General features: G+C 49.6%; 1 protein-coding gene across 1 annotated transcript; it reads right to left on the bottom strand.

Annotated features, from left to right (window-relative positions):
* Window positions 1-67: 67 nt before the first annotated feature.
* Ncr3 (natural cytotoxicity triggering receptor 3) lies at window positions 68-3,755 on the bottom strand. Its single transcript, XM_027388844.2, has 4 exons — window positions 3,713-3,755; window positions 706-1,053; window positions 480-605; window positions 68-186 (listed from the first exon to the last, which is right to left on the bottom strand). The coding sequence occupies exons 1-4, from the start codon at window positions 3,753-3,755 to the stop codon at window positions 68-70; spliced, it is 636 nt and encodes a 211-aa protein (XP_027244645.2).
* Between the last annotated feature and the right edge of the window lie 8,188 nt (window positions 3,756-11,943).

The raw sequence follows: 11,943 nt of genomic DNA, 5'->3' as shown, positions 1-11,943 counted from the left end.
TCAGTTGTCACTGAGTGTGGAAAGACAGTAACCAGCTTGCGGTCCCCAATGTACAGTTGACAAGGGGTCAAATTGGCTCTGATAATCTTCGTTTCTCAGCTGCTGCAGCCATAGCCTCAGAGCCCAGAACAGGTGGGTGTGGCGGTGCGAGCAAGTCTGTCCCTGGACTTTTCGATGTCAGTCCTGCTGGAAGGGAGAGCTAATTGGGGGTGGGTGGGTGGAGAGAAGTGTAGAGAGGTGTCTGCATAGTAAGAAAATACATGAGAGTCATAAGTGGGAGTGAGGAGCTGACACAGATTTATTGCTGGTCTTTGAGGGTTACAATCGCTCCTCACGGGCTGTGGCTGGGAGGGGCGCCGTGTATTCCCATGTGACAGGGGCCTGGAGAGAAATGGGGCGGGGGGGGGGTGCTCAGAGTCACTGTCCGGAAGCTCTCTTCCTCCCATTCCTGCCACCATTGCCCCTGCTCAGCAACTCACATTTGCCCTGATAATAGAGGGCACTGCCTATGGCCACAGAGAGAAAGCCGAGAGCATAGAATCCAGCTCGGAGGAGGAGGCTTACGTGGGTCACTTGTTCTGAACTGGAGGCTTGCTGAGGAGGCTCTGCACCGGGACGTGGAGAGGGAGGAGCTCGGGATCTCAGAGCTGGGGACAGTCCTTAACTCCCAGGGACACTGCATCTCGGGGTGTCCCACCACCTCACCTTTCTCCACCACCAGCCGAGTCCCATTTCCTGTTCCGACGCCCAGGCCCAGCACCTCCACCCTGCACACATAGATCCCGGTGTCATGGCTTTGGGTGTCCCGTATGAGCAGCTCTGCCGTGTGGTCCCTGATGAACCGGGGAACAACAGCAAAAGAGGCCACGCGGCCCCTGAACTCTGGGGTCATGTTTCTCACCTCCATCCCCGGGGCCACTTTGTCTTGGTACCATGTGACAGAGCCAATGGCCACTGCCCCTCGGCTGGCATTGAAGGAGCAGGGCAGAAGGGCAGGGGCGCCCTCTTGGACGCGTATCTCAAGGGGCTGAGACACCCAGAGAACACAGGATCCTGGGAAGAAAGCAAACATCCAGAGAAGAGCTACTCAGTAACTGCAAAGGAAAAGGCATCTAGAGGACAGACACCCCAGCTTTCCTCATGGCGGTGTGTCAGGACAAGCACCCTAGGGTGTCTTGTTAAGCCCTTCCCCTCTTTACTAATTTAATTTCTTAGTTTTCAAATTCTTTCACACACCAACTCCAGCCCATTTACAGCCAACCTTCTCTAGAAACCCATTTTTCCCAACTTGATCCTCATGGTATACTTGAATCAGGAATGAATGTAGCTGCCTAGTTAAGAAACTCCATCGTGGCGTCACTCTAGATATTATTATTGTGATGGGAGTTGCTTTTGCTTTATGTTTGCTGGGGTTTGTTTTGTTTTGATTTTGTTTTCTGTACACCTGACACACAAACATAGATACAGGCAAAATTCCACTTTTTTTTTTTTTTTTTTGAGACAGGGTTTCTTCTGTGTAACAGCCCTGCTGTCCTTTGTATACAAGGCTGCCCTCAAATTCACAGAGATCCATCTGCCTCTGCCTGCCTCCTGAGTACCACACACACAAAAAAAAAAAGAAAGAAAGAAGAAAAAGAAAAAGAAAAATGTCATCCTACACTACATATCAATTAATTTTTTTGAGTTATCTTTCTTAATCTTTCTTAATTTAAAATATTTTATGTGAGCCGGGCATTGGTGGCACACACCTTTAATCCCAGCACTTGGGAGGCAGAGGCAGGTGGATCTCTGTCTGCAGAGCGAGTTTCAGGACAGGCTCCAAAGCAATACAGAGAATATATTTGGTCTCAAAAAAACAAATATATATAGTATGGGTGTTTTGCCTACTTATATGTCTGTGTGTCACATGCCTGCCTACCGCCTGTGGAGACCAGAAGGGTGCCAGACCCCCCCAGAACTGGAGTTATAGATGGTTTCTAGCCACCATTTGGTCCTGGGAGTTGAACTATGGAAGAACAGCCAGAGCTTTAAACCACAGAGTCATCTTTCTAGCCCCTACATATTAATTTTAAAACTAGACTGGGCTATTGGAGATCCTGTCACCCAAATAAACATTAAATTAAAAAATAATTGTGAAATGAGGATGATGACATGGGCCTGTCCTCCAGCACTCTACATCCAGCCGAAGTCAGGAGTACCTCCAGAAGTTCAAAGTTCAACACACTACATAGAGAGTTGCAGGTCATCCAGGGTAACATAGCAAGACCCTACTTCAAAATAGAAAAAGCCCAACAATCAGTCAATCGGCAGAACATTACCATGGGCAGGCTCACTAGAGATCTGCAGAAGAGCCCGAGAGTTTGCCTGATGGTCCCAGCATCCATGATTTTGGATCAGCAATCTACAGTTTGAAAAGCACGTATGTACTCAACAAACATAGCTTTTGCTTGTTTGTTTGTTTATTTATTTGTTGTTTTGGTTTTTGGAGCTGTTTTCTCTGTAGCTTTGGAGCCTACCCTGGCACTCGCTCTGTAGACCAGGCTGGTCTCGAACTCACAGAGATCTGCTTTCCTCTGCCTCCTGAGTGCTGGGATTAAAGGTGTGTGCCACCAACGCCCAGCCAAACATAGCTTTTTATGTTCTCTTTGTTAATTAAAATCTGTTTCAGAAAAAAAAAATTATCAGGGGCTGGAGAGATGGCTCAGGGTTAAGAGCACTGGCTGTTCTTCCAAAGGTCCTGAGTTCAATTCTCAACACCCATATATTGACTCACAACCATCTGTAATGAGAACTGGTGTCTCTTCTGGCCTGCAGACATACAGACAGAACACTGTATACATCATAAATAAATCTTTTTTAAAAATGTATCTTAGCCATAAGTCTCTAAAACTCCTACTTACATATGTGAGCCCTATCTAATAGACTTGATAATCTAATCGACCTCATAAAACAAGTTGAGCCCTTAAGGATGAAAATCAGAGTGGCTAGATGGCTTAGCAGATAAGGCACCAGCCACCCAGCCGATGGCCTGAGTTCAAGTCCCCACGTAGCAGAAGGAAAGAGCAGCAGACTCTTGCAGGTTATTCTTTGATCTGTGTGTGCCTTGGCAGGTGTGTACTCCACCTCCAAGAATTTTAAGAATTAAAAACAAAGAAAGAAAACCAGCTGAGTGTGTTAGTTTGATCTAGGCACTCAGGAGGCTCAGGGGAGAGGGCTGAAAGGCCAGGGCCAGGCTGGGCTGCACAGCCAGGGCTAGGGGATTAACTCATTTGGTAGCATGCCCGAAGCCCTGGCTTTGATCCCTAGCTGCAGGCACACTGATGCACCAAGTGTCCTAGGCACCTGGCAAGTGGACATGAGAGAACAAGTTCAAGGTTATCTTAGCTACTGAGACCCTGTCTCAAAAACAAACAAGCAAAAATAACACGCATAGCCAAACTCAAAGTGCCACCCCTCCTTTTCCACCCATTTTCCTGGGGCCTTTCAGGTTTATCTTTCTTGAGAGGAGGCTGAGAAGAAAAAAGGCTCCGGAAGGGATGATAGAAATGACCCTTCAGGTGGGGGTGACCTAGCAGGTCTGCCTCCTGAGTCCACAGGCAAAGGCTTTCCCTATCCCTTGGGGCACAGTGTTCAGTGCTCACCAGGCACCCTCTGGAGCATCTAAGTCCTCCCCCACACTCCCACCCTGGGTTCTGAGCAAACTCCCGGTCACCTGGATAAACCATAATGCAGATGAGCAGTAGTGCCTTGGCCATGTCTTCAGTTGACGAGGTGAGGCAGACCTCAGCAGTGAGGTCTAAGCAGAGGAAGAATGACCCGAAGCCTAGGACAGGCAGGACTCACATAAGACTTGCTAAGGACCTCGACTGAGCTTATGCATGTCCTGCTGAGGAGGGAGGTGGCACTGACTAGGATGCCTGGGGCTCTCTGGAAGCAGCTAGGGGTCAGGTGGTGCACCAGGGCAGGATGTCCTTGCATCTGATTTTACAAGAGGGGGTGGGTGAGACCAGGATGTGGTTCTCTCACCTGAGGTTCAAGACCAGACCTTCTCCCAGAACAAACCTCCAGTCCAGAAGGTCTCCCGCCTTCCTCTCCCCTTTGTTCAGCCATGCCCAGGCCCGCTGCCTCCATGACTCCCCAGTCTGGCTTTCCCTCTGGGCTGCCCTAGGACTTCTATAAACGCTGGGATTAGGGGAGCAAGCTAATCAGTGGTGGTGGATGTGAGGTTACCCAGGACTGCATCTGGAAGCTTCATTTGTACAGGTTGGACCTATTCCCCCACCGTGTTGACAGGAGAGTAAGTATCATTAATGGATATGTTTGGCTTGTTCATAGTTTTCACATTTCCTGGAAAGGGTCATTCCCAGCAGGTCTGCTTTACTGTGCCTGCTACGCAGACTCGACCACTGGGAAATCTATTCATTTATTATTTTATTGATGTTTATTGAGAATCTACAAGGTGCCCATCATATGTTTTTCACAGGCACAATGGCAGACACCTTGTTACCTATAACTGCAGGTCACACAAGTGCCAGTATCCCCTGGTATGAACTTCACAGACCCACAGGAGATGATACAGTACCTGGAGGAGAGGCCTTAGTGTAAGGTGCTGTGCAAACAATGGCCCAACCTCGCCGTCCACCCTCTGGCTCCTTTTATTTTAGTGTGTGTGTGTGTGTGTGTGTGTGTGTGTGTGTCTGTGTGTGTCTGTGTGTGTGTGTGTGTGTGTCTGTGTGTGTGTGTGTGTGTGTCTGTGTGTGTGTGTGTCTGTGTGTGTGTGTCTGTGTGTGTCTGTGTGTGTGTGTGTGTGTCTGTGTGTGTGTGTGTGTCTGTGTGTGTGTGTCTGTGTGTCTGTGTGTGTGTCTGTGTGTGTGTGTGTGTGTGTGTGTGTGTGTGTCTGTGTGTGAATGTGTGTCTGTGTGTGTGTTTGCATCTGTGTGTGTGTGTCTGTGTGTGTCTGTGTGTGTGTGTGTGTGTGTGTGTGTGTACGAGGTAATATGTGCCACAGCAAGTGTGTAGAGGCCAGAAGACAACCTGTGGGAGTGGGCTCCCGCTTTCTCCCATGTGGGTCCTAAGGATAGAAGTCAGGTTGGCCGTCAGCCTTGGTGGCAAGGACTTTACCCATAATCTCACTATCCCCATCTTTTCCATGTTTAGTTTTTTTTTTAAAAGTAAATAATTTTTAGATTTTGCGTATGTTTAGCCTGCATGTATGCATGTGTACCATGTGCATGCCTGGTGCCTATGGAAGTCAGAAGAGGGCGTCAGATCCTCTGGAACTGGAGTCACAGATGGTTGGGAGCCACCATGTGTGTGCTGGGAATTGGAGGCCTATCCTCTGCAAGAGCCACAGGTGCTTTTGCCCACTGAACATCTCCAGCCCTCAAACCCATCTTTTAAACCGATACATTCCCCCTCTTTGTATCTGTGTGTAGCTCTGTTTTGCAACATATTGTCTAATTGCTTCCCAGCCAAGTGGCTTTCTGTTGAAGAAGCAGTAACCTAGTTGTTAAGACTGGTTTAGTCCTGCTGGTGGCACAGCCTTTAATCCCCTCACTTGGGAGGCAGAGGCAGGAGGATCTCTGAGTTTGAGACCAGCCGGGTCTACAGAGCAAGTTCCAGGACGGCCAGGGCTACACAGAGAAACCCTGTCTTTACAAACCAAACAAAAAAGAATGGCTTTGGAGCACTTCCAGTGCTTGCTCTCTCCCATAATACTCTCTCGGCCACCTGGATTACCACAGGTAAACTCACTGGGAAGGACTAACTGGCCACCAGTGAGCTGTGGAGAAGCCTGCTCACTAAGGTAACTAAGCCGAGGGTGCGGGACCCAGATGCCGTGGACAGTTATGTGCTGCCCCCTGCTGGCTATGGATCCCGGGGTGAGGCATTTAGGCTATTCTCCACCCAGCCTCAATTCCCAGCCCAGAGGCAGTGTGGGGAACACTGTCTTCTTCACCATAAGCCCCTGGTTTGGGAAGGGAGGGGAGGTGCAGTGGCCTTCTGACTTGAGATGAAAGCTGCATTTTCTTATCTTTTCTCTTACGCTTGATTTTTATGTGTAAGGGTGTTTTGTCTGGATGTATGTCAGGCTGCCTACCACGTGTGTGCCAGATGCCCACAGAGACCAGAAGAGGCCTGGCATTGGAGTTACACAGGGTTGTGAGTTGCCACATGGGCTCTGGGAATCAAATCTGGGTCCCCTGGAAAAGCAGCAGGCACCCCTAAGTGCTGAGCTGTCTGTCCAACCCCCAAACTGTATCTTCCCAGCACACACTCAGACTTGAGGAATAAGGGTTTGTTTACAAGTCATTCTGAACTGCACTCTGCATTGAGTACTCGAGTTCTCGGGACCACAGCTGTACACTCCTCCATGCTAGCTACTCAGGGTACATAGGTCCCTCCCTCACTCTTGGGTTGGGGTGACCCGGGAGTTGGCTGGGTCTAGACATAACTCCACGTGGGTTCTGTTGAGTTTGTGGTTCCTGTTTCATCACCCACAGCTGCAGCAAAACAGCACCACTCTGCTCTCCCCTTCCCTTTTTGCCACCCAAGACTTCCAACCCTCTTGCCGTGGCCGTGGATTCTGGAGACATTACATTAGTCTGTGTCTTAGTCAGGGTGATGAGTCTGTGATGAGTCTCATGATGAACGGAAACTTGGGGAGGAAGAGTTTATCTGGCTTACATAAAGGCCTGTGCCACCACAACCCAACTTTCAATTTATTTAATTTATTTTTTGTTTGTTTGTTTTTTCAAGACAGGTTTTCCCTGTGGCTTTGGAGGCTGTCTTGGAACTAGCTCTTGTAGACCAGGTTGTCCTCAAACTCACAGAGATCTGCCTGCCTCTGCCTCCTGAGTGCTGGGATTAAAGGTGTGAGCCAACACTGCCCAGCTCAATTTGATATTTTAATTAATAAACTTAAGACACACTTGAAACATGAGTATGTAGACCAGGCTACCCTCAAATTTCCAGCAACCTCTTAAATTGAAAAAAGAGTTCTTGGGGTAGAGAAACAGCTCAGTCACTAAGTGTCCTTTTGGGATGCTCTCCCAAAGGACCTGCATGGTCCATGCAGCTCCCACCATCTTGTTACTCTTCTCTCAGAGCAGCTGACATCCTCAGCTGGCCTCTGGGACACAAGTGGCACATAGACATACGTGCAGGCAAAGACCCCACACACACTTAAAAATGTATTATTCAAATCGAGCAATGGTGCCCTGCCCTGTATGTCTTTATTAAAATTGACCTTCAAAGTCAGAAACAGCAGCACTGGCTTCAAGTCACAGGCTTAGGTGCCTGAGGTAGGAAGATCAGTTGCTCAAGGTCGGCTTCTGGGCCAGCCTGAGCTACATGAGTCTTGTCTCAAGATGAAAAAGAGGCCGGGTGATGGTGGCACATGCCTCCAGAGGCAGGAGGATCTCTGAGTTTGAGGCCAGCCTGGTCTACAGAGTGAGTTCCAGGACGGCTGGGCAACACAGAGAAACCCTGTCTCAAAAAACATAGGGGGAGGGCTGGAGAGATGGCTCAGAGGTTAAGAGCACTGGCTGCTCTTCCAGAGGTCCTGAGTTCAATTCCCAGCAACCACACAGTTGCTCACAACCATCTATAATGGGAACTGGTGCCCTCTTCTGGCATGCAGACTGAACATTGTATACATAATACGTAAATAAATAAATAAATCTCTAAAAAAAACATAGGGGGAAAAAGATGAAAAAGAGAAAGGTTGTACAACTTTCTCATCACAGATCACTTGACATCTAGTCTGTAGTCCATTGGCTACAGAAACTTGAAAGAAATCTTGGCAGAGCAGGTGCCTGAAGATGTGTGTTGGCCTTGGGGAAGGTTTGGGCTGCTATATGCTTGTGGAAATGCAGCCATAGTGATAGACACCCCAATGTCCTCCATCCTACTGCCAGGAGCTCCTCCATAGCCCCAAACAATTGGAAGCCAGAGACACCCTCTCATATGGTCTGCACAGGTTAGTCTCTCTCTCTCTCTCTCTCTCTCTCTCTCTCTCTCTCTCTCTCACCCTCCCTCCTCCCTCTCTCTCTCTCTCTCTCTCTCTCTCTCTCTCTCTCTCTCTGTCACACACACACACACACACACACACACACACACACACACACACCTTGTACTTTCTGGCCAGTGCATTAGTCGTGGGCCTATCTCTAGTTATTGCCCCTGGAGAGCACAGAACCATAATAAGGGCCCTTAGCAACAGAGGTTGTCGCTAACCTCAGAGGGTTCCAAAAGATCCTTCCCTTCCCCATCTTGTCTCTTCTGGGGTTGTTTTTTTATTTATTCTGCGTGCATGTCTGTGTGCATGCCTGGAGGGACTAGATGCCAACTTGTGGAAGTCTGTTCTTTCCTTCCTTCCACCACAGGGGTTCTGGGCTTCCCACTCACGCCTTAGCGTCAAGCTGTAACTCACTGAGCCATTTCCCTTGCCCTTTTCTCGTTTCTGGCCTAGAACTCTGTTAAGGCTGCTTCCAAGAAACCTTAGACATTCTTGACTCAGGCTCCCAGTGCTGGGAAATATAGTCCTGCACGTTTTAAAAATCCCTTTAATCTTGGCTACCACCACACAACGCTGACAGAGCTTTAGTCCAGCTCCATCTTCACCTGACCCCAAAGCTGCTCTATGCAGACTCCAGCCACGGAGACTGCTCTTGCCTCAAGGCCTCTGAGCTTGCTGCCCCTCATTTTCTTCCCCTTGTTATACTAAGATGTAGAACCTCCACTCACTTCCTGGGCAAAGCTCCTAAATCCCCTGCCATCTCCTACGAAGCAAAGGTTAAAGGGCATCTTCTATGTATCATGTTTGACTTATGTTAGTCAGGTAAACTTTGGAAAGTCCCTAAAGGTAGGCGTTCTGTTGCCAAGGGCAGGGGCTGGGAAGGGGGCTGTATAACTTTTAGCTCAACTGGTCCTTAGCCAATAGCTAATGATTTAATGGCTCATCCCAGCGTGATGACATGTCCTAACACCCCCAAAGATGGGGGTCAGAGAGCTGTCAAGGAGGGTGGTGCCCAAGGGCTCCAGATTCATCTTCCCAGTGCCTTGTTTCTCTCATCCGCTCCATCCACTATCACTGTTGTTGACTTTTAAGATTTCTTTATTTAGGGCTGGAGAGATGGCTCAGAGGTTAAGAGCACCGACTGGTCTTCCAGATGTCCTGAGTTCAATTCCCAGCAACCACATGGTGGCTCACAACCATCCGCTATGAGGCCTAGTGCCCTCTTCTGGTGTGCAGATATACATGGAAGCAGAATGTTGTATACATAATAAATAAATAAAATAAAATCTTTAAAAAATAAAATACTTAAAAAAAAGATTTCTTTATTTAGCTGGGCGTTGTGGCACATGCCTTTAATCCCAGCACTGGGGAGGCAGAGGCAGGCGGCTCTCCATGAGTTTGAGGCCAGCCTGGTCTGGAGAGCCAGTCCCAGGACAGGCTCCAAAGCAATACAGAGAAACCCAGTCTCGAAAAACAAACAACAAAAATTTATTTATTATGTATCTAGTGTTCCATGTGCACATATGCCTGCAGGCCAGAAGAGGGCATTAGATCCGACTAGGGATGGCTGTGAGCCACCATGTGGTTGCTGGGAATTGAACACAGGACCTCTGGAAAGCAGCCAGTGCTCTTAACTTCTGAGGCATCTCTCCAGTCCCCACCATCACTGTTGGATACTTTATAATGAACCAGCAAATGTGGGCAAGGTGCTTCATCTGAACCCTCAGGGCCAGCTTGGGGCCCTCAGAGCCAGCTTGCAGCCCCTGGAGCCCTCAGAGCCAACCTGGAGCCCCTGGAGCCCTCAGAGCCAGACTGGAGCCCCTGGAGCCAGCCTGGAACCCCCAGGGACAGCCTGGAACCCCAGGGACAGCCAGGAGCCCCGGGAGCCAGCCCGGCAAATGACCAAAGTCCAAGAGGGCCTTGTGGTGTTCTTGATTGACATTGCTGGTTGTCTAGAAGTCTGAGACGCCTGGGCTGGAGACCAGCATCTTGACCTGGAGCAGTCTTGTTGGATAGAAGCCCTTCCACATGGAGGACTGGCAGGCAGGGGCAGACATGAGTTACTCTGTAGGATGCTTATCAGTTCCCACCATAATGAAGGAGCTTTGTAACCTGTGAGAGTAAGATATCCTTTATTAGATAAACGTCAGCCGAACACAAGCCAGAGTGTGCCAGGGGCAGCAAGGCAGGGAGGCCAGAGAGAAGAACCCCCATGTGCCTTGTGTTTTGTCTGTCCCTTTAAACCCTTCTCCAGTCATCCTGACCTCACCTTGACCACGCCCTGACATAGCAGGCTTGGCTTACACTGTGCCCACACCACCAAGAACTGGGGAACTGGTTGCTCTGGGAAGAACCTTGCCATGAAGTTCAGTGACTTGGGAACTGGTTGGATCCAACTCCTGCAAGTTGTCCTTTGCTCTCCATCCACATCGTGTGGCATGGATGCCTGCACACACATGCCTGCCTGCACACACAATACAACGAGTAATTAGAGTCAAATTAAAATAAAAAGTGCAGTTTTCCCTTTTTACACAAGTCTCTCTTGCATCTCTGAGAGTCAGTTTCTCAGGCAATCTCTCCTGACCATGATATTGAGACCTGCCTTCAACACAGACCTGCCCTCTACACACAGACCTGTCCTCTATACACAGATCTGTCCTCCACACAGACCTGTCCTCCACACACAGACCTGTCCTCCAAACACAGACCTGCCCTCTAAACAGACCTGTCCTCCACACAGACCTGCCCTCTACACACTGACCTGCCTTCTACACACAGCCCTGTCCTCTACACACAGCCCTGTCCTCTACACACAGACCTGTCCTCTACACACAGACCTGTCCTCTACACACAGACCTGTCCTCTACACACAGACCTGTCCTCTACACACAGACCTGTCCTCTATACACAGACCTGTCCTCCAAACACAGACCTGCCCTCTAAACAGACCTGTCCTCCACACAGACCTGCCCTCTACACACTGACCTGCCTTCTACACACAGCCCTGTCCTCTACACACAGCCCTGTCCTCTACACACAGACCTGTCCTCTACACACAGACCTGTCCTCTACACACAGACCTGTCCTCTACACACAGACCTGTCCTCTACACACAGACCTGTCCTCTATACACAGACCTGTCCTCCAAACACAGACCTGCCCTCTAAACAGACCTGTCCTCCACACAGACCTGTCCTCCAAACACAGACCTGCCCTCTAAACAGACCTGTCCTCCACACAGACCTGTCCTCCACACAGACCTGTCCTCTACACACAGCCCTGTCCTCTACACACTGACCTGCCTTCTACACACAGCCCTGTCCTCTACACACTGACCTGCCTTCTACACACAGCCCTGTCCTCTACACAGACCTGTCCTCCACATACAGACCTGTCCTCTACACACAGACCTGTCCTCCACACACAGACCTGTCCTCTACACACAGACCTGCCCTCTACACACAGACCTGTCCTCTACACACAGACCTGTCCTCTACACACAGACCTGTCCGCTACACACAGACCTGTCCGCTACACACAGACCTATCCTCCACACACAGACCTGCCCTCTACACACAGACCTGTCCTCTACACACAGACCTGCCCTCTACACACAGACCTGTCCTCTACACACAGACCTGCCCTCTACACACAGACCTGTCCTCTACACACAGACATGTCCTCTACACACAGACCTATCCTCCACACACAGACCTGCCCTCTACACACAGACCTGTCCTCCACACACAGACCTGCCCTCTACACACAGACCTGTCCTCCACACACAGACCTGTCCTCTACACACAGACCTGCCCTCCACACACAGACCTGTCCTCCACACACAGACCTGTCCTCTACACACAGACATGTCCTCCACACACAGACCTGTCCTCTACACAGACCTGCCCTCTACACACAGACCT

This window comes from Cricetulus griseus (assembly GCF_003668045.3).
Source record: "Cricetulus griseus strain 17A/GY chromosome 1 unlocalized genomic scaffold, alternate assembly CriGri-PICRH-1.0 chr1_0, whole genome shotgun sequence".
NCBI classification, from domain to species: domain Eukaryota; kingdom Metazoa; phylum Chordata; class Mammalia; order Rodentia; family Cricetidae; genus Cricetulus; species Cricetulus griseus.
Note: the sequence above shows the minus strand (reverse complement) of the source record. Positions and strands in the feature narration are given on the sequence as shown.